We start from the raw sequence: 27,342 nt of genomic DNA, 5'->3' as shown, positions 1-27,342 counted from the left end.
CTTCTAATGAAATATAAATTATGGCACCACAGAAATTTGCGGATAGTAGGACCATGAAGAATATAATCTATCTTCATGAGGTAGATTTTTTTTTATCTAGGTAACAGCTAAGAGAGATTTCCTCTAAGTGCCTCTTGAGAGCTTCAATTGCAGGCTTTCTACACCTTTCACCACACTTCAGACAACATTGTGCCAGTTCAAAAGCATTCTTAGTCTAAATTCTTTTTCTGAAAATGAAATTATTTTATTTTACCCCACCTGTATGGAGGCCAACTGATGAAAATCTTCTCACAACTATTCTTTAATGTATTGGAAGTTATATTGGTGAGCATAGACCTCCAGTAACCCTTCCTCTGCATTCTTCCTAAACCTTGCTAATAATTTTTCTAACACAGGTATCCCACTTCTTTCAGCTTTATTTACAGAACATGCTTTCTAAAATTTTGATCATTTATATTGCTCTCCTTTTGACAGCCAAGTTGCTGGTTGCAGTTAAAAGCCAGTGAGGTATTGTTGAGGGAAGAGGCAATGCCTTTTTCTTTTTTTTGTTTGAAAGACTGGGGTCATTAACAAGCTTTCTGCTTTACTGGGTGAATAAAATCTGGCTACAAACATTTTGATCTCTAGGTATCGTTTAACATATTTAGGGAATAAGTAAATATGTACTACTCTACTGCTTTGGGTTGTTTTTTTTTTTTAACCAAACTAAGTCACATTTTGTAATGTGAGCAAGCCAGTCCTTCAAGGAAGAAAATGCTGTATGTCTGAAGAGATCAGTAGATGTTTTACAGAATATCTTAATAGCAGTTTAGGCTTAAGAATTCAGTGTAAAGAGACCTTCCCCAGCAGCTCCCCTGGTGGAACTTTAGCAGTTCCCAAGCCCAGGCACAGTGTGCTCTGTCAAGCTGACTTGCACTTTGCCAAAGCATCAGTTTTCTTTGCTCTGGTAGATTCCTGCTCAGACGATACAGACTGGTTGTAATCAAGGATATTTCACACTGCTCTTAATTTCCAAAGGCCAGAGAAAGAGATGTTGTAGGTATGTCATTGTGCAATATACTTACCCACAACATGTACTTTGCAGGGAATCTTAGTGTCATACTCATCTGGTACAAACATATATTCAGCCTCATCCTCAACGGCAGCGCTTGCTATAATAAATCTATGGATTCTGTAAAAAATTGAAAAGGCAATAAATGTAAATCATTTCTGAAGACTGCTTGAATCTATGAGGAAGAACCTGTGAAAAGTTTAGGAGGTCTGTGCACGTCTGTAAAATTCCTGACCAAAAGCCCATTGCTGAATGGTTAGTGGTATAATACTGATCAAATTCTGTGATTTGTACAACATATTATTGAGAAAACCACCAATGTCAACAACTCTAATACTTTCTCTTTCAACAAGGAGGCAGAAAAGTGTAATATCTTCAACATAGGGATTCTTTGCTGCTGTCATGAAATTGTAATTTGTTTGTACAAGAATAAATTTTTAGGTGATCTCATTGTGGGAGTATTCTGACTTTTATTAGACCATCCATGTGACAGTATCCAATGTACTGTTTGTTTGCCAGAATAAAGAAATGACTGAGCAAAGCATAGGCTGCTCTTGCTACCTATCTTCCAGTACAATGGTGGCTAAGATTTGTTCAAGGTAGGACTCACCTCTATGCTTCCCTTTCCCCCCCTTAATCCAAGGGGTCAAGGCAAGCATTTCATTGCCTCTTCACAAGTGCAGTTCTCAGACACATGGGTGCTCTGATTAACTGAAGGGAATGTACTTAAAGGTAGGACCTGGTTTTGTTTGGTTGGTTTTTTTTGACTTTGGTTGGTTGGTTTGATTTGTTTTGTTTTAAACAAACAAGCAAAGTTTCCATGAAAAAGGACAGATTATAAATGCGAAGGGGCCTGATATCTCCACATAGTCTGCATAGGCAGAGATAGATGGTCTGAGTTGAAGCAAACCATAGCTATCAGAAAAACAGGCATTTAAAAGCTATGTATTTTTAATAATTCCTAACAATTATTTTACTTTACTACTTAAAATTACATGTGAACAGAAGCATCAATGTCAAGAAAAATTCATAGCTTGAATTTAGATGAATTAAAGATTTGATAATTGTCCCCCACAGCCAAAAGATAAAAGATAAAAGAGGGAAAGGAATAATGGCATTTATTATGATTAATAAAATAAATAAATTGAGCCTGAGGTTAGGCTCAATTACCAGGTAATTTTCAGGGAAGTAACCCCATATTTGCATATCTTTACAGTGTCATTCCATCAAAAGTCAAGTCAAAACACAACAGGATTACCTTCCTTTGTGATAAATCTTTACGCGGTCACTAGCTTCAACCAGTTGCCCATTTTTGTACCATTTCCCTTCCACATTCTCTGAAATCTCACATTTCAGGTGGATTTCCTGCCCAAGCATCACAGTTTGGTCTTCTAATGCAAGAGATATCTTCAGTGGTCTCACTTAGGAAAACACAAGCAGAGATATTAATACTAATATCACCAATAGCTAATGACTCTGTCATGGAGCTGCTACTGACCATCCCAACAGTCTTCAAATTAGAAAAATTACTCCAATAATGAAGTTCTCAAGCCAAAATACCAGCAATATGTACTTGTAAGCTCCATAAATCAAGCTCTTTAAAGGCAGTCTGATGCCTTAGAAAGGGTGAGCCATATTCTTGTCTAGAATCTGACATAGGAAACAAAGAGTGATGGGAAACACAGTGTTTTATAGAAAGACAATCTGAAAATCCTCAAAAGTTTCATGAAAGAACAGATGATGGAAGTCAACCTGGGCAGGTTGGAATTCACCCAAGAGGGTGAATTGGTTGTGCTTGGAATCCCAATTTGTACAAAACATTCAGAAGCAGCATGAGTATTCCAAACCAGTGTATGTTTATGCATAATGTGTGATAACTTTAGAAGACAGGCAAATAGATTTTGCTAAAAAATACACCTTTTTTAAAGAGATATTGTACAAACAGTACTCAGGAGGCTACACAGTAATGTGTTTGTGCATATGAGATCAAGTCAAATGACCCCGGTGCCTGTTGACAGTATGGCCAGTTATAGAAATGCATGTTTTCACAATTTTTTTTTTTATTTATTATTTTTATTTTTATTTTTATTTTTATTTTTATTTTTATTTTTATTTTTATTTTTATTTTTATTTTTATTTTTATTTTTATTATTATTTTTATTTTTATTTTTATTTTTTATTTTTTAGTTAAAAAGCCTTGCTTTGGTTTTCCTGTGAAAAACCTGAAAGGATTAAAAAGAAATAAATACTTGCCCTGAAATTTTCACTCTGTTAACCTATAATATCTTTGGATGGATAGCTTTTTTTTTTTCCATCTTAACTGATGAGACAGAAAGTTTTCAAGCAGGACTGGTTCATTGCCTGTTACTGCAAACAGTGTCTAAAGGGAAATTACTCCTCTGGAGATTTGCAGCAAAGAAACCATCATGGAAGTTAAGTCTCCCTTTAGACCCCCAGGAAAAGACAAGCAAATTATTTATGTAAGCTAGTAAACTGTGACATATGAATTCAAGGGACAGATGAATGATACTTACAGTCAACTGAAAGCTTGGCTTCTGATTGGCCTCCAGTTGTCATTACTGAGTAAACTGCATTGTCACATTTTGCAGCTTCCTCTATTATCAAAGTGTGTTTTTTACCCTCAACCTTGATCTTATACCGAGAGTTGGGGTCATCGGATAGTTCTACACCATTCCTAAACCTAATGGAAAAAAAAGAATGATTAGTGGGAGGTGTCCCTGCCCATACAAGGGGACTGGAACTAAATCATCCTTAAGGTCCCTTCCCTGGCCATTCTATGATTTTATGATTCTATGATTTTTCCAGTAGAATTCCAGAGTAAAGAATCCAAAACCTCCAGGTAAGATTTTTTAAGACTTAAAGTACAAGAAGTTAAACAAATTCATCTATGAATGTTTAAGGATACTTTGACTGTTGCTAAACATTTTAATAATGTTTTCTTGAGACTTTCTTAATTATTTTCAGGTTTGCTGGTATAGAAAATGTTGTTCCCAGTTTTGCCTACAATTAAGGTATTATGGGCTTCATTCCCAAGGAAAAAAGCAGCTGTTCAAAGTAAGGCTTACCATTTCACATTTGCATCATCCTCAGACACTTCACAGCTTAATTCTACGTGTTCACCAACATAGGTACTGGTATCCTCCAGGCCTTTGGTCACCAAAATTGGAGGATCTTTGGAAAGAGAAAATGAGAGATTTACAATCTGAGAGAGAAAACTAAGAGAAAGAGGTTTTCAAAATCATGCTATAGAAGATGATACTACTTCCATCACTTTTTATTGACAGTTTGTCCAGGCAGGCTGACATGAGAAGATGACATTTGCCTCTTGTCCCCCATGACAAGAGATCCTCCTCTTAAAGCTGCATTTTCATTATGGTCTGTAGTCCTCTATGCACAGTAAGATGATATGAGGACATAACATGGTGCCCTTATTGGTTTAATCCACTCCTACTGTCAAAACTCAAGTTTATTTAACAGCAAGAGATTGTAAAACAGCTGCCCTTTGATATTTATAGGGACAATGACCTCCACTATTTTAAATTATTCTCTGAAATATTTGATGATTTTTTTACATCTCACTTTATGTTTTCATTTTCTGCTTCTTTTATTGTGCATGTGTGAGAAAAGGTGCAGATATTACTACCAATTACTACCAATACTGTGGGAACAAAAATGGTAAACATGAAGACCCACTAATAGATTTTGGTAGAGTGTTCCCTTAAGTCTGTGCTGTTGCAATGAAAACTAACTGCTAAAAAGAATGATCTGAGGGTATGTGAAACTCTGTTCCAAAAGGATCAGGGTCATCCAATACCTTAGTTTGGTGTAAGGGAAAACAAATGCTATGACACCCAAGTCTCCAAAATGGCTTTAAAACACATGAAGGACATCACATTCCCTCTAGATCCCAATGCACAGTATGAAATTCACTATATCCCCATTTCAAGGATCTCACTAAATTACTAAATACAAAATGAGGAAACAAATGGTCAAGGATCACCAAATACAGGATGGTCCTAAAGGCTGCCAATACAAATACCAAAACATAATGAGCCAGACCCTCCCTGTTAATTTCAGTTGCAATCAAAGGAGCCACACCAATCTACAGCAGGTGAAACAGGAGCAAACTGAGGCAGTTACCTCTCACAAAGAGTTCTGTGGAGCATTTCTCATCACCAGCCGTTACGTAATAGCGAGCATCATCTGACATCTGACAATTATTGATGAATAAAATTCTCTGGTTACCTTTGTGCTCAAAAATGTATCTGTTTGAAAAGGAATGCAGCAAAGATACATTAGGAAAACTGCTGGTCCACCCCCCTCCTTTTTTTTTTTTTTTTTTTTTTTTTTATGTCAAAAGTGCTTTAGGCATTACTAGAGGTGAAAATCCTGTTTTTTACCCAGAACTGGAAAAATTATCTTCAAAGCAATTTTGAAGATAGAACAGAATTGTCACAAAATTTTTAGCAAGTACAGTTAAAGTGTGTGGTGACAGTGAACATCTTCTGGCTTGTCCCAAAATCCCAGTTGATATGAAAAAAATTTTAAAAATTCGACAGGCTATGAAGAATGGCAAATAAAATGGAGTCTGAAACTTTAGATGAGTAAAGATGAAAATAACTAGTAAAAGGACACCATCCTCATTCCAACACTCTTAACATTTTTGTTAAGTATAATAATAGCCAAAGTTAAGAAGTTAATATTATTGGTGGGCCAGATGGCACAAGAGATCAGTAATGGGATATGGGGTTTTAGTAATGGGAGATGGAGCCTTTCACCTTTATGTCACCAGTTTAGATCCTCTCCGGGTTTGTAGTGACCAAAGCTCATTAGCATCTGACAGCTGCTTCAGTAGCCCAGAAGAAACTCACTGGAGCATTCACTTCAGGTCCTTTTACTGGAGACATATCCATATAGCTGCCTGCAAAGCAGTTCTGAACTGCTCATAGCAGATATAGGGGCTAAAGAAAAGGCACCCTCTTTATTATGATTTTTTTTTCCAACTATGAATATTAGTCATAAATCCTTTTTGATTTTTGCAGCAACAGAAAGAAGAAAATCTGCCCCTTTTTTCTAGTTACTAATTATTTTCATAGGCCAGAGGAAAAAGTTGCTAGGATTTTGTGCTGCTGAGCAACATTTGAGGAACATCTTATTGTTCTGCATTACTGGTTGCACATCATCATTCCTGGCTGTGTCTGACTGTGGAGTGAGATTTTCCACACCAGGTTCTAAGAGCTGGTTGTGCCGACCCTAGGGACTGGGCTCAGCTTCCAGCCACTGCTCTACCTGTGTTTAGTGTCTGCACCTGAAAAGCCAATTTTAGATACATCTAGAAAGTAAGGCAATAGCCAGGTGATACAGGAGATGAAGAAGCTTGAGTACACTCGACCTGTTGCACTTGACTGTGGTCATGTTGAGCTAATGCAGGTTGTTGACTTCAGGGTGAGTGTTAATTGGGTAGTGGAAGAAGAGCCAAAACCTCCCTCCCCTTTCCTCAGGTGGCTTATGAGCCAGATGGGTAACTATGTGATGTTAAACATCTCTCCCCTCCAATTACTGTAGAAGAATTCTAACCTCCTTCAGAAGACTGATCTACTAACAGCACTTCCCAGCTTTTCAAGAAGTACTGAGTAGGAAGTGTCTCTGTGTTTTGGTATCTTTAATTCTTTTCTCTTGAGGTAAAGGAGGCATTCTGCATTAATATTTAGCATAGAGTGCCCTTTTTCTGGGCTTTTCATGAGCAACAGAGCATAATTTGCATACTTGTAATTGATAATTAAACTCAGAAATAAAATTGATGCAACCTGGGCAGAGACACAACACACTTGTTAAGGAAGTACATGTGTGGCCATTTTACTGCTTACGTACAATAAACCTACTTACTTTGCACTTGGTCGTATTTCTTGGCCATTTTTATACCACTTGAGTTCCACTGTTGGATCTGCTAACTCCACCATGAACCTTACTTTACCTCCTTTGTCCACCTGATATGCAGGATCAAGACCTTTGGCAAAAGCTGTCGTGGAAGCAAAATGTTATTACAGAAATGATCAGCAAACAAGAATATAAATGCTGAAATGACATTGCATCAATCTCTTCAAAGGTGTCAGAATACATGAACAGGATGCTATATATCACTCTATATTCTTACACAAGTCCACATGAAACAGGTTCTTTTCTAGAAACATTAGAAAAAGTGCAAAGCTATGCAAATCTGATTATCTTGACTAAGTTCAGGATAGTATCTCTTAATGACTTTGCAGTGTGGCAACCAGCTGAGAAGTGCTACTTCAGAATAAAATGGTATAGAGCTGGTGCCATGAAATCACTTACAATTAATCTACTGCAAAGGACTTCTCCATTGGCACCACTGTGCAAGTTAACAGGCAATTTTAAGCAAAAATTCCTATTGAGCTTCCCACTGGCAGAATAAACACACTGGTCTGTCTAAAAGCCAAATTAGCTTTCCTGCTTCATTCAGTAGGCTGCAAGGTTTACATTGCCATTCCACTTGTGACAAATGTTTCAACTGCAAAATATTTGCAAAAATATTTGAAACCAGATGAAAGCTGTCAGCCTGTGCAGCCTAATGGGGCTTTTCAAAAAGGTTCTTTGAGATGTGCAAATGTAGGCCAAGTTGCTCGGGGCAAAGTATGGCCAAGTGTAACACAAACATTTCAAAACACTTTAAAATCAACATTTAGATATTGCCAGATACAGAAGTTAGACCCGGGGGAGCTTTGGCTCAAAACTAAATATGTGATAACTCCAACAAGTTGCCCACAGCTGGGTAATTAATTTCTGCTAAGGTTTATGTCATGCATATGTCTGGTTGCAAGATACACTGTATCAACATAAGAGGAATGGAGTTATTAAAGCTGAAAAGGACTTTTTAATGTAACTTGTTCCAGTGTAAATGTTTCCGATTCATAATACAGGTACTGTGAGGGGAAGAACACACTAGTCTTATGCTTCCACTACAACAGACATTGGAAATCCTTCCATGCATTCTTCCTTATGGGAGTTACACTGGCTGATTTCCAGTCAGCTGGTACCTCTCCAGTCAGCCAGAACTGCTGATAAATGGTGGAAAGTGGGTTGGCGATTATCCCTGCCCCTTCTTTCAGCACTCTTGGATACATCCCATCCAGCCTTAGAGATTTAAGCACTTCCCTAAGGTGCAGCAGGTCACTGATCATGTCCTGGATTGTGGAGAGGGGGTCATTCTGCTCCCTGTCCCCTGCTCCCCAACTTTGGGAGTTGGATTCCCTCTGGTCCAAATACTAAAGACCGAGGTGAAGAATTCATTAAGCAGTCATCTTATTTAAAAGAGAATCCATCTCCTTGCAGTAATAAATATTGACTTGAAATGTGCAAGTCCCCTCACGTGGAAAGGAAGCAAGTATGTTTTTTTCTGATGGGCAGTTATGTTTGACCAAAGAATATTCTGCTTCATCCATACCTGCACTCTTCTTCACTTCCCTGCGCATGCGCTTCAGGCGCTTCAGCATTCCTCTCAGGTCGGTGATTCCGTACTGGAAAGCGATCTTCTCATATTCACTGGGATTCGCGTTCTTAAGGAGCTCCCACACATCTATGTCAGGCTCTTCGTCCTGCTGCTTAACCTCCCTGGCAGTAGCAAGATGAAATTATGGGAGAAGAGTTACTGAGACTTTATCACAACGAAAAGAAAAAGGTGAAGCTGAACCTATGGTGAGGTTAGAAATGTGATAAAACTTGCAGGCCGCCATCATGTGTTTTATTTCACTTAGTACACGTGGAATAGCTCAGAGTGGCATTCACAGATTACTTTACACTTCTTTGAGGTTGAATTTTTAATTTGGCCTCTTCCCATGTTTTAGCTATAGAAGTTGCTTGATTGCTTATCATTGCTTGATTATTTAAAAAAACTACAGTATGAAAAAAGTAATACTATTATAGCATATGAACTAATCCCACATAAAACAGTTTTATCTCTTGTAACCTGGGTGGAATCAGCTACAATTTATTATGGCACCACTGAAATCTGAGTCTAATCTATACATTTGATAATTATATAAAAATGCTTTAAAATCCTGTGTCCCCGTAGCTGCTATCAAGGGTGACCAATGAAAAGACATTGAAATCTCAGGGAATCTAGGTCTGTTTATAGTTATACCAGTGCTTCTATGAGTTACTTAAAGTTGGTATATAGGAACTGGAGATTTCCACACCAGCTTGGACTTGAAAGATGGATCTGTTGGCTTCCATGTTTATTTCAGTCTTAAGAGCGGGAGGTGTTTTCAGAGGTCTGTGTGAATAGCATCAACTTTATACAGAAGTTTCAATACCATATTTACTATCTGCAGTTCCAAGCTAAGACAACCAATAAAGAGAAGTATAATTATTTTCATAATGGCAGCCATTAAATGAGAGAACAGTGGAAGCATCCTAAACAAAAAGGTAATTTTTGTGTTTGACAGTTTAGCTCAAAAAATTGAACTGCTAGTACAACCTGAGAATTGGGGCAGAAATCTAAAATTTTTTTCCTGTAATTTCACTGGGATCCAATCAGGATGGCTCTGATTTGATATAATTGATCTTACAAGCTCAGTACATTTGATAACAGAGCAAAAAAATAAATATCTGAGAAATAAAAAAACACAGATGAGGTCTATCAAGTCTGATAGAGATTTTCTTTTTAATGTATACAGAAATAACACTTAGGCGTTCCTGAGGAGGAGAGTGGGGAGGAACTATGGAAACGCCCTTCGCTATTTAATCCATAAGGTTTTTGTTATATTTTTTGTTATATTTTTGTTATATACTAGAGTTATTTCAAACAGGAAAAAAAATCTTCTTGATGAGGAGACTCCAAAATACTTACATCGTTAGCTTAGAATTATTGTTAGGCAAGCTCTGGTATGTAATTTTAGGGTTTGTTCCTTTTACTTTTCTTTGGGCTGATGCTTTCTGGAGAAAGCCAGCAGTGGTGTTTCAGTGAGGTTCCTTTTGCATGGTGGAAAGTGGAGATCAGCTTGTAAATGTATCTAAAAACTTACACACCCCATGGGGTGGCATCCTCCTTTCCCAGAGCTGCCTCTTGTCCACGCAATGCGTATCGGTGCTAAGGAGAGGCACGCCGTGGGAGTTGAGATAATGTACCCCTTAAATCAGGCAGTAGTTGAGAATGAGGATTAACGAGAATATCCTCATTTTCAGCCATCTTGAAATAATTAATTCCAGACTTCTTTTTCATCTTGTGTAACAAATTTTGACACTTAGAGCAAAACAGCTTTGTTCTGATGTCACAGTGATTTCTTCCATGGGGAGTGGGCAAGCAGTGGTTGGTGTTTCCTAAGCAGGCTGACCTCTCCACAAAATCCCTTTCAGTTCTTTTCCCTGTAAATGTGCATTCTGTTGAAAGATGTACTTTTTTTTTTTTTTTTTTTTTTTCCTTCTAATTAAAAAAAAAAAACCTAAATGTTAGAATGTTTTTGGGATCTCGTGCCTTTTGGAATTTCATGCTGTTACTGATAACATTGCATTGACAAAGCATAACCAGTCACAGAGTGGCTTCCTAAGATTAGAACTGGTTTATCTTCCTGCAATACCAGCATGAAATTAGAAAATAGGCAGCTTATAGCATTTAGGCTTTTTTTTTTTAAAAAAAAACATGTTTCAAGTACTATGCACTACAGGTGAAAAGTTCTAGCTCTTTCCTTTGCATTATAATTGCACAAAAGAGAAAGAATGCACCTGCAACATTGCCTCCTGAAAAAAATTAAAATTATGTGTATCTGTCATCATAAAAGTGGATATTTGTTTCCACACTGGGGGTTAATCAGCAGTCTTATTCAGTTAATCTCAGAAGTATGTGGCTGCATTTCAGTGCCTGAAGGAAGTCCGAGATGAACCAATTTAACCAATATTGAAAAATGGTGTTCAAAACAAAAACTTTGTTTTGTCCATTAACCACACTAAGTTTATATGACTATACAGTATTTATCTTTCAAAACATGAATTACTTATTAGTAAAGTGATAGGGACTAGTAAAATACATTTCTCACTTCTCAAAACCACCAAGGTCTCTTACATGCAACTCTCATGCTTCTAATAAATCACCCCACAAGCAGTCATGAGAACTGTCATGCTAAGTTGTATTAGTATGATTAAAAATCAAACTGAAGATCCTAATTTAGGATGAGAAGAATAAAAACCCAAAGTTCTGGTGGATTTGAATTGGTTCAGGAAATTCTTTCACTGTCTACTTTTACCTTCAGCCTTCCTGTTTGCTTTGGTTCTTTAAATGCTATCTTTACCATCATGGCCCACGAGCCCATTGTGAACTTTCTATGAAATTAATAATGCATACTGGGCTTTCCTCTTTTGGAATAAATGGTAGATGAGATACAGGATCTAGTTCTTTTTCCAGTTCTCTGTGGTCAGTTGCCATTGATTTCCATGGCATATAGAATTTCTGGGATAATTAAAAAAAAAAAAATTATGAATAAACTATATTGTCTTAATCTGTTAGATCTTAAGGCTTAAGATCTAAAACAGAGGCATAACTATCATAACACCAGATTTTCATGGCAGACCAGAAGAAAATGTGCCCAGGTTTTTTCTCCCTCACAACATTTAAGTTGAATAAAATACCGTTGAACAACCGGTACTTACTGAACCAGTAAAATGCAAAAAAAGCTTAATACCAATGCGTATGGTTTGAAAGCACGCTATAGGATTTTTTCATAACAAAATGACTATAAAATCAAACTAAGATGTACAAAAACCCTTGTAGTTTTTTACTCTTGCACCAGACTCAATTTTCTGAACTGCTCATCCCTGGGTAGGAAATTTTCCCCTTTTACCTTCCATGCAAACACAACAGAAATAGCAAGTAAACTAAATGTTAGTGGCCTCTTTAGGTTGTGGCTCACTTTTATCCCAGCGCAGTCAAATCTGAGTTGTTTTTTTTTCTGCACACTTAAGGTACAATTAATTAAACTTTTGTATATTATACTATGAGAATAATCTTTAAAAAAAAAAAAAAAAAAAGAAAATTCTTAAGAAGTTATTAATGCTACATCTGACTCTTTCTGTGTGCGAACCTAATGGTTTGCAATCCACACCTGCTCACTGCATCACTTGGTTCTCACCTACGTTTCAGGAGACCACTAAAGTCAAGTTCTCCTGCATCCTCTTGTCCTTCACCGCTGCGATTAATAGAAAAAAGATCAAATCTTTGTTTAATACAGGAAGACTTAGAAAACACACATTGTAGAAGCTCTACGTGTCTCATATACTCAACACTGTCTAGACACACAAATAAGGGTATAAAATCAACACAAACTTGTATTCTTTTTCACACCAATTATGTTTTCTTCGGTACTTGTGAAAAATAACACAAAGGTTTGCATTGCTTGTTATTGTACTTTGATGGCAAATTTTTGTAACTGTACACATAAATTTGCCAAGATTTGTGTTAGATTTCAGTAACACAAATAAATGGGAGATAGTCAACACAACCAGCTTTGTTTTTCATTTCCATAATGTATGTGTTTGAAAACAAAGGGCTTGTGCTGATCTTTCGCTGTGAAGGTAAAACAAAGATTTGCTTGGTGGTGCTTTTACCAAAGCAGGGCTGTGCCAAATACTGATTGCAAAGCACTGTACTTAAGATTTAACCTTTGTCTAAATGAAGGGAGAAATCAGTTAAAAAAAGAAACAGTACATTGTTCATTTTTACAGACAGAATCACAGTCCTGTGAAGGTGCATTTCTTTCTATAATGTGACCTTAAGCAGTAATACCTTAGTACAAAGCACATTTTGACAAAAGAAATAGCCTCAATATTTGTAAAAAAGGGCAAAACCCTGCAAATGTTAAGTGAAATGATGCCAATATTTCATCTCATACCTGTATGCCAGATATTAATTAGCAAATCAGAACACTTGGATATCATCATCTGATTGGGCAGAGTTATTATTAAGAATTAAAAGATTATTACAATCTTTTTAAAATATACTCAAGAAAGGAGTGCACCTTGAATGTAATACCTTTTGCACTTACTCTTTAAATCAAATCCCTCTAAATAAAAGCAGTTATTTCTTGATTACAATTTTGCTTGTCTGTGTAAATTAACAAATTACATTCATTTCTTGTTTGTAAAATATTTCCATGTAAAATAAAAATATAAAGATAACATCTATACCGATACATTACACAAGACACAATGTTTTATCCTACTTCCTCTGCAATATGTTATTTGTAAGTTTTCTGTACTGATTGCACTATTACACACACTTTTAAATTGTAAAATAATATCAAGCCAGATCCTATTTTCTTGAAATCAGTGTGAATTTTCTCTCTGCTTTCAATCGATACCAGGAACTTCCATACTGTAGGTCCCAACTTTCAGGAAACATGTAGGAGAATATCTTAGTGAACAAAAATGTAATTTTATAAACCTCTAAAAAGCTATGTATTTATTTATTAAAATTAAATTAATTAAATCAATGACACTGTAATTTCAGAGTAGAGTATTTAATATCATATGTACTGTCTGTGTGTTGTAACTGGTTCACTTCATCCACTATGAACTACACTTAACCCCACTTATTTAATCTTTATTTACAAAATTTTTTAAAAAAGTACTTGAAACAACTGTCTGCCAGGACTGCTGCATGTTCTATGCATGCTACCAGAATCCATTATTGAGGAGCTTCATAGGGTCACCATTGGAAGTTACCTTCTTTTGAAAGCAGATCTGATGTCAAGGGATTGGGAAGCTTGTGATTCTATGGAATAACAGGAATTAAAAAGATAGTTAGGATTTCACATAATTTGTGTAATCATTATAATTGGGGGTAGGAAATTTGTTGAGTTTTTTGCCCATTGACCACAGTTCATGCTGCTCCTTCAGCATTAAGTTCCGATAAATCCAAAGCTGCTCAGCACTAAACTAAGTTTAATGAATGAATTTCTCTGAACTGCTTTCTGCAGTCCTGCATAGATCTGTTTCTGTGATGTTTCTGTCCCATCCCTTTCCTTCTTTTCACAGGTTCTGGACTTTTTGTCTTCCCATTCCCTGTGCTTTATTTTCTGCTTGCACCTTGGCTCTTCCTCAGTACTTTAAATATCAGAGCAAAGAGAGTCTTCTTCACAGGTACATCCTTGTATTGATTATCTTCTGTTGATCCCCACACAAAGAGGGATCACAAGGATGCATCCCCCTTGTGTGAATAACCCATCTGTGCCAGTCTGACTTGGATTAAATGGTTCTGATCCACAGCCAGTGAATGAATGCAACCAGGCTGGCCACTGCCTTACTGACCTCTGACTACACACATCTATCTCTGCCCCTTGGGCTCTCAGTCATCCATCAAATATCTCCTTAACTATGACCAGCTTCCTCTGGCTGGGGAATGGGCCAGTCCAGGCCCTTATATAGTCCAGGCATGCTATATATATATGAGGGTCAACAATTATTTTGGTTGCTGGCCCTGGCATTTCAGAAGACACCCATCTTTCTCAGCCTGAACATGCAGGTACGTGTGTGCTCTTTTGCTTGTCAAACCGCTCTTGAAGGAAAAGATAAGCCTGTGAGTTCATTTTTCCAGAGTAAGGCCTTTTTTTTAGCACAGAAGTTGACAAAGGCATGATTCACCAGTGCTCTCCACATTTTGCTGTTCTTTATTTTGATCAAGAGCAGAAGAAATAACTTTCTGGCTGTGATGGCTGGTGAGCCATTACCACTCCATGTCCCTCTGCTGAGATGCTGCCAGACCAAGCCCTGGATAGCCCTAAGCCTTGTTCTCTGTCTTGTGTACCAGAGCCTGATTTGAATTCAGTACTAGTTTTAACTGCCTGCTTTTCTAATTTTCGGATACATGTCTCACATGCTATCTATCCCAATATTCATTTAAACAATAAATTACAGACACTTAAGAAAATTATCTGAACTTTGTGCTAGAAATGTTCACTTTAAGCATTACTTTATTAAAGGTTCTGCACAAAATGAGGTGGCATTTCTAGTTAAAAAAAAGAAAAAAAAAAAAGAAAAAAGAAAAAAGTAAAGAAATCTTTTTAAATCTTTACAGACACAAGTGTAATCTTACCAGTGACTTCAAGGTCAAAAGAGCAGCTATCAACTTTGTCCTTATAAGACACTTCACAGCGGTAGTTGCCTGCATAGTTTTCTTTAGCTTTAATGATATGCATTTCAAATGTGTGAATCTAAAAACCAAACATAATAGTTCATCAGTGGAGAGCATACATTTGCACGAAGAGGAAGGCAAAAGATTAGACTTTCAGGCCTAAACTGGAATAAGGTAGTAATGTTAATAAAGACCTCTGGAAGGAAATTCAAAACCAGAAATGGAAATGGAAAATCTGGTTTCCCACTGCTTCTCCTGAGGTAGGGAGAGCAGAAAAGTCTGCTTGTGCTCAGGGTCAGAGATCATCACCAAAACCAACATGAGGAAGCCAGGGTTAGAATCCACTGCTCTTGAATTTCTACCTGTTGTTTTTAAACTGATCTTTAAGCTCTCTTTTGAGCTTTTTCCCCACAAGGAGGAAAAACAAAGACGCACCTTAGTGTGACGCTCAAAGGACTCTTTCAGCTGCAGGTGCTTCCCTGCTTTACTGGCCAGGTCCATCCATTTTCCTTTAAACCACTTAACATTTGGCTTTCGAAGAAGATCTTTGGCTTCTACTTTGGCTATAAATGTAATGTTCCCACCTTTAAAAAAAAAAAAAAAAAAAAAAGAAAAAAGAGGAAAACATAATTCAGTCATTGTGTAGCATGTGGTTGGTCAGTGACATCTGTAGAAGTTTCTTTCACTACTGCTCCTTGTAGTACTTGCTGCTAGAGTCACCATGTGCTGTTATCTGAACCGTAATAGCAAGTATCAGATGAAGTCACACATGCATTGAAAGTACTGCAATATTAAAGAGATTAACGATTTTGGGTCTGGAAGCCTTCTGCCCATGTCATTGTGGACCTTGAGATATTGAGAAGCATGATAAAGTAGTTGAGGCAAAAATTCCACTGGTGAATTGTTCCCAATATTTGAATTTCATTGCCTAAAACAATCACAGATGTTCCTAGGCTACCACGAAGCTGTAACATGAATAAACTCCATTCTGGAAAGAAGCCTAGAGCTCTTCATGCATTTCCATCATTAATTCTCTAATCTGAGAAGGGAGGGGAGAGTCTCCTCTAGATAATTACTTGGGAATAGTAAAAGTTAGCTCAGTTGTTAGAACACCATACTGCCCAGCCCCTGCTGAGTTTCCATCATAAGAGTCATCAGCTCCAGGGGAGAATACAGCTAACTCCTTATATTTAGTTTACAAATAAATCCTCCCCAAATGCTGTTTTCTACTCAGAAACTGAGAAAACAATAGACATGCATGATGCACATTCCCCTTACTCCCTTCCTGAACATGTTGTAGCATATCTAAGTACAGAGCAAACATACTGAGTAGCCCATGCTGAGCTTCTGACCATTGCTGCTACCCTGCTTACTGTGCAAGTACCTCACTATGATGGTAGGGCTCAAGTTTGGAAGTGAACATCCTAACTATCTCCTTTTACTGTGCTCTGGTTCACAGCATAGAAAGTCCTCACAGTGCTAGAACTGGGCTCCTCTGGAGTGAAGATGAAGTGCAAAATGTGATCTGTGAGTTTACCACCTGTATTTCAACTGCTAATAGGTGTATATAGACAGTAGGCTAAAACAGAGCTAGTCCAGAGCCAGTTCACCAGAATGATTACAGGGTGGGTGACCCTACCAGCTTCCCTACAGAACTGCTCCTATCAGTCTAATTTACAATTTATGATCCAGAATCTGACCCCACAATCTGTAAGCTATGCTTCAGGCCTTTGAGTGTATCTTCCTGACAGTTCAGTAACAGTATCATAGCCAACAGCATCACAGTAAACCACTCTCTTCTCCAGAAGCTGTGCCCCTTGCCCATTGTGCTCAGTAAACTGTCCTCTTTTGGGCTTGCTTTGCACTGGGGTTTGCTTCTCTTTGTACAGTCTTATTTGCCTTCAGAGAATTCACATCTGACTAAAATCAGTGGAAGTGCTTGGGACTGAGGGCAGAAGTGGAGTGCCGCAGGAACTGCACATACCTTTCCTGGCTCTGCCTCAGTCTCTGTCTCTCTGGGAGTGGCTTTGGGTTTTGTTTCCATGCACTTACCAACACTCACTGTACCACTCTGAGGTTTTTCGACAAATAAAGTGGATCCTTGGGTGTCACTGCGTTTTTCTGTGTCTTCTGGACCTCCTTCTCCAACAGGCCATCCTGAGATGCGGAGAGAGAGGGAAATATCCGTCATCTGAGTGTGCTTTGCTCCCTCCAAAATGCACTTACCTGAACTTAATAAACTCTCTAACCCTATCACCTCTCCAGGTGTCCTGAAAAGTATGTCACTTTTAGCTCACACTGACATCCATTGCTTGGCTGTCACATTGTGTACAGCTCCTGCAAGAATGCTACCTCTGTGGTGTCAGAAAATGAAACTATTGGGGAGAAGGAGAGGGGAACCTGATCAGCCAGGATGGGGACTGAGCTACTCGAATGACACCAGCATTCAACCATGAGTGCTTTGCGGAGGCAACGCACAAAGGTCAGCTCTTTGGTTTTCAGAGGAGATGGAGGTTCTGAAAACACAAACAGCTAAAAGCACGAAGAAAACACATATGAGGAACAGTTCTGGTGGGTCTCTCTCGAGCTGAAATTCAGTAAATTGTACAAGCTAATTTTTCCTCTTTGTCCGCAAAATAGGGCAAGGATGAAGCTTACTTTTGAACTGTGTTCTCTTCTACCAAGGTAGAAGCAGAGGGTTTGGGGATCAGTCAGTACCATATCCCTCCCCAGAAACTGGGATATTGGAACTGAAAAGGAACAATGGTACTGAGAGAAGCAGCAAGTGAGCCATCTCCCCAGGTAAGAGATGTACCAGTACCAGTACCAGTATGGCTGTGCTTTCCTGGTCTTTCTCCGCATCTCAACAGCCTTTGCTTTGTGCTCTGCAGTTACATCTCAGGCAAATACACGCAAACCCATGGTCAAAGCTAATTCTTAACAGAAAACCCAAGGAGAGCAAGACAGTGGACATCTGTCCATTACCTGTTCCCTTTCTACAGAAAGGCAAAGCATGTGCCTCATATTGAAAGTGAGAAATGGAGGAGTCCAAATACCGCATATCCTTGTTTTGAAGAGTTATGACCACTAAGTAAAGCCAGCACTGCCATAGTTGGACTGAAGAGCAGAGCAAATGTGAAAATGTACAGCTATAACTAAAAAAGATATCTGTCTCTTTCAAACAAGAGCTGCACCTCCCTGGTCCCACTTGAACTTTTAGTCTTTTCCAGAAGCAAAAATAGCTTTTATCCAATGGTCTTTTGGTTTCATATGTACCATAAATGAGGAACCAGTTAGAGAACACTTCTCACTTAGACAAACCCTGATCTTGAAATTAGAAGTTCCTTTCCTTGCTGCCTATTTTCTGTAGAAACTTTATCTGGAAGTCAGAATTGTCTTTCTGCTATGTAGAGATTACTGCTAAGGGAACCTTTTTAACTCATGAAAATTTCCATCAGTCACAAATGCAACACAAATTATGACAACTGCAGGAAAATACAACCAAACTGTTTTTATTATCCTAAACTCTATTAGGAATTCTTAAAAGGTATAGAGGTGCTAGATAGCTTTGCAATAAAGTCTTTGCCTTTTAGTTTTTCAGTACATCATGGGTGGTGACCCTAACCCCTCTACATATGTCTGCTACATCTGCTTGTACAATGTTTCTGACAGGTAAAGACATTCATGTATATACACACATGTATATACACATTACACACATTTATATACACATGAAAACACACACAGACATTCATGAACACAAATATATATAGATACACATCTATATATGTTCTGTCTATTATCTAGATGTTCAGGTTATGCTGGTCTAACATGATAGTTCATGGGAACAGCATAAGAACAACCAATAGTTACTGGTGTGAACAGAACATTGTGATGGAGCTCGGTACAGGACCTGCTGATGTGCAGTGACAAGCCCAACGTGCCACAGGATGAAATGGAAAAAGGATATTAATTAATGGAAGAAGCTTACAGAGAATCGTTAATTTATTGCCACATAAAATAACACCTCATTATCATCACCTTTAGATATTAACATTTACCTATTTATTAAACAAACAGAACATAACATGGGTTTGACTTTGGTTTGGGGGCCTGGCATAGGTGGCTATGCCAGGTCAATAACCATGGTTGAAGTGCTTGCTGCTCAGTTTGTTCCAGAGGCTGCAAATCCTGAAACCACAAAAGTGGATGTAGTGTGCATTACCTGCCAGGGTAGGAAGAAAGAGGTTATGACTTTGCTAGGTTTTCCTCACCGTCCTTTGAGCTGTGAGAAGAAGGCATTCTCCTACAGTCTCCTGTAGGCTGAGGAGGAAGGGAATAGCTGCGTATCTATCCATATGGAAATAGATATAGATAGATAGGTATGTATGTATGTGTAAAATACTGATGCATGACCCTTCCTTAACTCCTGGTTTAGCTGCTAGAAACCTGTCTACTCTGGTACTTGAAACCATTGCAACAGTTACATGGAGAATAAAGGAGAATAAAATTAGATATCCTCTTTAAGAAATAAAGAATTTATGATAATTTCATCTTGTAAATTTTGGAGTGTTTGATCATGTTCTTCAGGAGGTCTCACCTGAATCTTTTCTTTCTGCTGGCTTAGACATCCCATTTGAAAGGGAAGAGCAATTCAGATGACACCAACTCAGAGATAACAGATCAACTGACCACAGATCATTGAGATTTTAAGAATGTGGAGTTTTCTTGTGAGAAGGTTAGAAGTTTAGACTAGATATTTAGGACCATGCTAATGAGGAACTTCTTGAATACAAGAAAAAGGAAGTGAACAGCTGAGAAAAAAATTTGCAGAAATCTTTCCCCCTTTTTCCTACAAAATCTAAATTAGTTTCTTTAATTCCCATTCAGTATTTCCTCTTTAGTAGTTCCTATTTAGAAGGGTTGATGATTTTTAGAAGCTGATGTTTTCTCCACAATTCGTGTAGTTCTAAATAACAGATGGGTTTATGTTGTTCAATGTTTATGTGAGGGAACAGTACTTTGAATTATTTATTTATCTAAGTTGAGCAAAATAATTATAAATAGTTAAAACTAAATTTTAGTATTTTTTTATTCCAATGTTGCTTAAATATTTAACTTTTACCAATAAGGTCCCCTAGTACAGTAAATCAATGTAGTGCCACTGACTTTACAGGTAGCATTCAGGCAAAAGTTACTAATGCAAATTCTTTTGGTAGACATCAAGAAAATATGATCATTTAGGGCAATGAAGTCAATTGAGAGCATGTTTTCCATTTGACATGCTGCAAAGCAGTTTCTAGTGTCTGAAATCTCTATTTCATTCCCCATTTTTAAAAAAACATATTAAACAAACAATTAAGATATGTTATGCATGTCACATCTATCATAGAATCATAGAATCATAGAATTGGCTGGGTTGGAAGAGACCTCAGAGATCATCAAGTCCAACCCTTGATCCACTACTGCTGCAGTTACCAGCCCATGGCACTGAGTGCCACATCCAGACTCTTTTTAAATATCTCCAGGGATGGAGAATCCACCACTTCCCTGGGCAGCCCATTCCAATGCTTGATCACCCTCTCAGTAAAGAAATTCTTTCTAATGTCCAACCTAAACCTCCCCTGGCACAACTTGAGACCGTGCCCTCTTGTCTTGCTGAGAGTTGCCTGGGAAAAGAGACCAACCCCCCCCTGGTTACACCCTTCTTTCAGGTAGTTGTGAGATCATGATGGACCCTCCTGTTGCTATTCTTTTCCTCCCAAAAACAAAGGCATTTTATCTACCAGTTTGGCAGCAATGGCTTGGAGCAATGCATTCAAACTACCCTCTAGGTCATACGGCCTAAGGTGATGTGGTAGAAAACTATGTGGATAGACATGCTTTGTAGTCACAAGGCAACTTGTTTATTTGTAATTCTGGAATTTCATCTCAAGACTAATCTTAAAAATGGACTTCATGTTTGTTGATAGGAAAAGATAAGGGCAGTTGCTTTCAGAGCTGCTAAGTGGTATTTTACCTTCCAATGGCAGAAGTTCTGCCAAGGACCTTGAGACAGGACTGGAGAGGGACTAATCTGATATGGAAATCTTGTGCTTCTGAACAGAGATTAACTTTGTACAGGGCACTTAAACTCTTTCTCCACTCAGTATGCTTTGAGTTCAGCCCCATGGTTTGGAGTTTTTCTTCATTAATAGTCAAGAAAAAAATACATACATACATACGCACACAAAGCTCTATCACAGTCCTAACCTGCTGGTGGAGTACTAACTGAAGTGTCATCTTCATCTGTGAAAAGAAATACAAATAAAAAAGTACATAAAGAAACTGAAAGCACAGGTGATCATCTGCTTTAAAACAACTACTTGAAAATGTAAAACCTGCAAAAGAAAGGGAAAGAAATCAAAGGGAAAGAAATCCTGACCAGAGTCAGGAGCATTCGCAATGGAAGCTTCAAACTGATGAAGAAAGCTTTGAGTAATTCAGTAGCTGAAATGGTAATCTTAATGTTTCAAGCAAGTAAAAGAAAAATGAGATGTGGAATGTGATCTATTATTAAATCATGAGTTTATATGAAAGTTACTGAGTGGTTCTGCTTGTTAGAGATGTAATCCACATAAAATACAAAAAAGCCACAATTAAATCAAGGTCAATCACATATCTGACCTGAGGAAGATGCCATTTCTCTGACGTCCATGTCTGCAATTAAAATATGCACCATATATCCATTTAGCATCATTAGATCAGGATATACAACACTTAAAAGTAGTACCCTGTATTTATACATTATAATTTCTGTATTCAAATGTTAATCTAAAATACAAACAAATTTTTTACCATAACATTGGAGAATAATTTAAAATAAGAACTATTATTATCCCAATGGATTTCCTTTTAATCACACTAAAAGCTGTCCATCATCAGGTATTGAATAATTACAAGCAATTGTTATCCAATATACAGATATTTTAAAATGCTTAATCTCAGAATCTATTGAAATATATATTTATATAAATCAAAAGCCAGAAAAAACACTAACTTGGCATTAAACTTGAAATACTGAAATAAAGACTATTAAAAAACCTTAATGAGATAAAGGCTGTCTTTGCAAGAATCTCCTGCACCTCCCTGAATTTTAGATGTTGTCTAGAAAACTCAGAAATATCAGTTTCTGCTAAATATATGCAAAAAGTCTTAGTGTCCTAAAACCTAATGGTAAAAAAAAATTAAAACTACCAATGTAGCATTTGAAGGGTTATAATAAGGTAGATATATTTAGCATTTAATATATATGTAATGTAAAGATGACTTTTCCATGATAACATCGGGAGAACATTTCGAAGTGGAGGAAATGACAGCTGAACTAGAAGACCTTCAGAAAAGTATTAACCAACATCTTTAAAGAGAAGTTTTTTATTGTTTTGGGTTCGGGTTTTGGTTTGTTTTTTTTTTTAGATTAAGATTTGGGTTTCCAGCATCAAAAGTTTAACTCTGGAATTATCCTTTGATTTTGATCTTAAAGTTATAATTTTTTTGTATTTTCTTAAGGACAAGTGCAATAACTACAACAAAACCTCATCTATAATATAGTTGCAATTTTGTAAATACTGGTCTAATCAATTTTTTAATGTTAAATTAACCACTGAAGGCTAACTGAATGCCTGTTAATATAATTTAACTACTTAGATGTTATATTTTACTCATTCCTTTTTAATGATTGATCAAACTTCTTTATAAAAATTCCTTGGGAAGAGGATGTCAGAGGATGTCAGTTGTAAAAGGTAGGCCTACACATGAAGGATTAATGTGTTATGCTACAAAAATGATTTTTTATTCACAGGGTAAAAAAAAAAAAAAAGTCAAAGAGTTGCCACCACCTGCATCATCCAGTGACATAAACAGACGGTGAAGATGTTGATTTTCAGTGAAAAAGCACAGAAATTATTGTTATGTCGGATGTTTTAACATTTTGTGCTAGCAACTAAATGAACACAAAGCTAAGTAATTCCACTGCTATTTTTTTAATTTCATAATAGTATAAAGTGTACTTCCAGCTCTTTTTTGTCAACAATGTCACTGTTGAAGTTGATGATGGCTTGAGAAGTACTAAATAGTCCCCCTGGCCAGGAAAAAATAAATAAGATCAATCAGCATAAAACATTTGGTGTAATGCACCCTACATGATGATGTAGATAATCACATTTTAAAGGACTGCTCTTTTCTTTAAATGTGTGAAAAACTAAAACAACAAAAAGGTGTTGGTTTTGCAGAGGGATTGTTGTTGTTTCTCCAGCATAATCTATCATTTTTCAAACAAAATGTTAACATCAAACACAATCAAATCAAGCAAACATTCAGAAGTATCAAAATGAAAGCACAGTTGAATATGCTGCAAATGGGAAGAGGATGAAAGGAATGCATGCTAGCAGGATTGTTTTGACAAATGGGTAAATAGCAATCCCTCACTCCTTATGTCCCAGTCTCCTAGGATGAAATGAAATGACTAATGAATAAATATTAAAATTAAATAACCGATTTTTTGTGATGAACAGCAGCTTATGTTAGCAATAAGCTCTATCTCAAGATAAAATGTCCTTAAAATGCTAGGTCTGGTGACAAGACTGTGATCATAAGTTCACTGTCCTTATCTTCTGTGAGTAAAATTCTAATAAATATATTCAGCAGTCTGATATGTGACAAGAGCTAAGTACCAAGAAGTCACTTCATTCATCAGTAGATGGACAGGATGCATTACTTTATAATGTATCCTCCATAATGTATGACTTTATAAAGATTTGTGTTCTTTGGCTTCTATTAATCTATGGCTTATTTTCATTTTAAAATACAATATTTGCATTTACTTTCCTGTATCTAACAATTATATTTACTGAGAAACAGGACTTTTGAAGTTCCATGAGGAGGACAGTCTGCATGTAGGAGGAAGGAACACTCCTTACCTAAGAAGTACCTGATGTACAACTTCTTTATACTCACAATCAGTGCAACTTTGATATTAGGATTTATGACTGGTAGTACAACAGCAGTGTAGAAAAATCTGTCAAAATGTAAGTAATAAATGCTGATTTATAGATAAACTGCCAGTGTCAAGGATTTTAGACCTTCTCCTTTCCCTTGGTTTGAAATCTATCAAAGATCACAGAGTCATAGAATCATAGAATTAGCTGGGTTGGAAGGGACCTCAGATAGAAGAATAGAACAGATGGAAGTTGCTATTCTGCTATCAGTCACATTGTTGATAAATTTGATCTTTTGAAGAAGTGGCAAAATCATATTAATCTATTATTTTACTTTTGTCTATTTTTAGATGTTTGAAAGAAGACAATATCAATAGCCTGCTGCTACAGAACAGAATAGGGGAATTTTGGAGTTTACTCCACTGAAGCAGCACCTCAAATTTGATTTAATCAAGTTGTTAAACTAATTAATCTTTCTTTGTTGTCATTCCCTGCTCTCAGTCACTGGTGACCAGGAGATATAGCATGAGAGATATGGCAGACGTGAACAAAAGGGTAGGGAACAATAAATTCTGCATCTGCAGGTGACTTCCAGTGCCTGTGCTACTGCAAACTGCAGCAAGTGTTCAGGGCTAAGGCAGGAGGAGGTAGATAAACACCACAAAGAATGAACCTTCATCTTCATTTTGCATTAATAAATACAGAATAACTCAACCAACTGTCTGAAAAAATGTAGCTTATGTGGAAATTACTGAGCCCAGTTTAACCCTTCTGAGAGGTTGGAATTCGATTGCTTCCCATTACAGCTCTGATTTTTCAAAGGGTATTAAGCTGTCCCATCAAGGGGACTTGGCACTCTGGAGATGGTAAATGAAGTACATACATCAAGCAATGGGAGTTTTAGTAGACAGATGAATGCGTTAGTGAAACAGATGTTTTAGTAGATGGTTGGATGGAACCTAGGGAAAAAGGTATCAGTAGAGCATGCTGAAATTTTAGTAGCTCTCTGAATTGATGGATGGGACCTAAAAAAGGAATGAGCAAATTGATATTAAAATTAAATTATTATTCCAGCAAGTGGAAACACAACTATAACCGTATTAAATCTTTAAGATAATGTTAAAATTAAAAAACAAAGACAGAAGAATTTAAACCAAAGTAGTATAGGATAACATGGTTAATTTGGTGGAATTTCTGCTGGGTCACTTTTTTCTCTGAAAATAAAACATATGATCATATATATTGATTTTTTTGCAGCACTGTTTCAGATATTTTTGAAAGTAGACAAGCTATAAAAGATAATTCAATGCAATAAAACTTTATTGCTCTGAGCCACAGTATTTTGATTTACAGCAAAATAACCACAGGATAACATAGTGTCCTCTATTTCTTATCTTTACAGTGAACATAAAGAAACATAAATATATAATTTCACAGAGACAATGACTACTAAAACAAAACAGAACAGTAAAACATACACACAGATAGGCATACTTTATTTTCCTAACTTCTGGTGTTAACTTTGCCTTAGAAATGAGATGAATTATGAACCACCTGGGCCATAATTATGGACCAAGCTTTCTTTCCTAGATGCCAAGTTCCAGCCCCACCTGACTGTGCTGCAGAAAGGGACTGCCCCAGGTTCCTACAGGATGCTGTTTCTCCTAAATTCTCAACAAAGACATCAGAGCTGCTAAAGGACAGGCAGTGTGGAATCACTGGGGGGAACTCAGATATGAAACCTTTCCTATCTCATTTCCATTCAAAGAAGTATCCAAATCTGGTACTTCTGCAGCTACAGAAACAGTTTTATGAATAGCTTATACAAAAACAAGACTCTAGCTGGTTTTGTCCTAATTTCCACGCTGAATGTCTCATTTCCAAGTGTAAATGATTTAGGACAGGTTGAGAAAATGCACCCTTTTCCCATTTTGTGAATTATGCTCACATTTCCTTAATTTTTATTTTTATTTTTACTTTTTTGTAGCGGGCAAACCTGAGGGAATCACTCTAAGAAAATACACTTTCCCTTCCTTGGTCAACAAAACAGCAGTTAATAGAAACAACTGCATTATACCTAATATAAAAAAAAAATAAATTCCTGATGAGTACCTTGCAGCAACACCTACATAGCTTTGCAGCAGTGACTGTTTCACTGGAGCATGGCAGGAGGTCATTCCTGCTACATATTGATATTCAGATCTTCAATGGAATTCTACTGAGGCAGCTGCTGCCACCCTGGACTGAAACTGGAAACACTTCCCTTCCTGGGAACTCAAACAATGACTTTGGTAAGAAAATCCTCTCAGACAGGGTAAGCACCAAGAAAGCATTTTTCCACTTAGGAAATTCTTGTGTTTTTCAATTCAAACAGAGACATAATAATGTACAAAAAGATAATAGAAGTATTTGATAAGATACCTACCATATTTTCTTTATTATTCGAGAACATGTAGACTTGTACTCAGTGGGGAAACCACCATTCATGTTCAGTTTGGAAACAAACATTTCTCTGATATCAGAATTAAAGCAAGCAGAACTAACTGCGGGAGTAGCTGGAGGCAAAACCTTCGTCTTTTTTCCTATTAAGCATTCAGATTATTCTTGAATTGTGTTTCCATGTCAGGGTGACAGATTTGATTACTCACATGAAATTTTGTGTGTCAAAATAACTGCTCAGTGCAAAGATAGGTGGGAAAATAGCATGCACGGAATACTGATTCAGAAATTTTTTATTTTCAAAAGGTTACTGGAATCACACACTCTCAGTATTTATATTTTGGCTTTGCTGAGAAAAATAGCCATGCAAGCCTTTGCCAAATAAATCTGCAAGTGTCAAGTATGCATCCAGTCTGTTTAAAAGACAAGATTTTGTCTGGAATAGACCGAAAGCTAGAATACATTTTTAAGCAAGCCATTTTTTGATTTGCCATGAAAAAGCATAACCATGCCAAATGAACAGCAATCATTGCATCCATTGTAATAAGTATATTTTAGTCTTGTTTAGCCTTTTATCAGACCAAAGGAAAATAAAAAGTATTCATTTTGAAATAAGCCGATGAGCTGTTTGAATTCTAGTCTGACAGGGAGTACAAAAAAGAGTGGAATTTGGCCCAGTTCTCTCAAAACTTATTTTTGTGACTTGAAGAACTGTC

The 27,342-nt window shown here is 37.0% G+C and overlaps 1 protein-coding gene across 12 annotated transcripts in view; it reads right to left on the bottom strand.

Moving 5' to 3' along the window:
• Positions 1–27,342, bottom strand: part of MYBPC1 (myosin binding protein C1) — a 78,362-nt gene that overhangs the window by 26,344 nt on the left and 24,676 nt on the right. For 6 of the 12 annotated variants that reach the window (XM_071728027.1, XM_071728036.1, XM_071728102.1 and 3 more), the window contains 13 exons: positions 21,879–21,911; positions 21,465–21,500; positions 17,265–17,369; positions 15,648–15,796; positions 15,174–15,291; positions 13,805–13,853; positions 8,538–8,704; positions 6,959–7,091; positions 5,213–5,337; positions 4,138–4,243; positions 3,586–3,752; positions 2,310–2,472; positions 1,065–1,171 (listed from right to left, as the gene is read on the bottom strand). In XM_071728027.1, the coding sequence (XP_071584128.1) occupies positions 1,065–1,171; positions 2,310–2,472; positions 3,586–3,752; positions 4,138–4,243; positions 5,213–5,337; positions 6,959–7,091; positions 8,538–8,704; positions 13,805–13,853; positions 15,174–15,291; positions 15,648–15,796; positions 17,265–17,369; positions 21,465–21,500; positions 21,879–21,911 (1,458 nt within the window). Of the gene's footprint in view, positions 1–1,064; positions 1,172–2,309; positions 2,473–3,585; positions 3,753–4,137; positions 4,244–5,212; positions 5,338–6,958; positions 7,092–8,537; positions 8,705–12,213; positions 12,372–13,804; positions 13,854–15,173; positions 15,292–15,647; positions 15,797–17,264; positions 17,370–21,464; positions 21,501–21,878; positions 21,912–27,342 lie in introns of those variants that run through there. The other 6 variants (XM_071728056.1, XM_071728065.1, XM_071728082.1 and 3 more) reach the window with 4 other exon arrangements.

This window comes from Heliangelus exortis, chromosome 1, assembly GCF_036169615.1.
Source record: "Heliangelus exortis chromosome 1, bHelExo1.hap1, whole genome shotgun sequence".
NCBI classification, from domain to species: Eukaryota; Metazoa; Chordata; class Aves; order Apodiformes; family Trochilidae; genus Heliangelus; species Heliangelus exortis.
The sequence above is the reverse complement of the archived record's forward strand: the minus strand, read 5'-3'. Positions and strand labels throughout refer to the sequence as shown.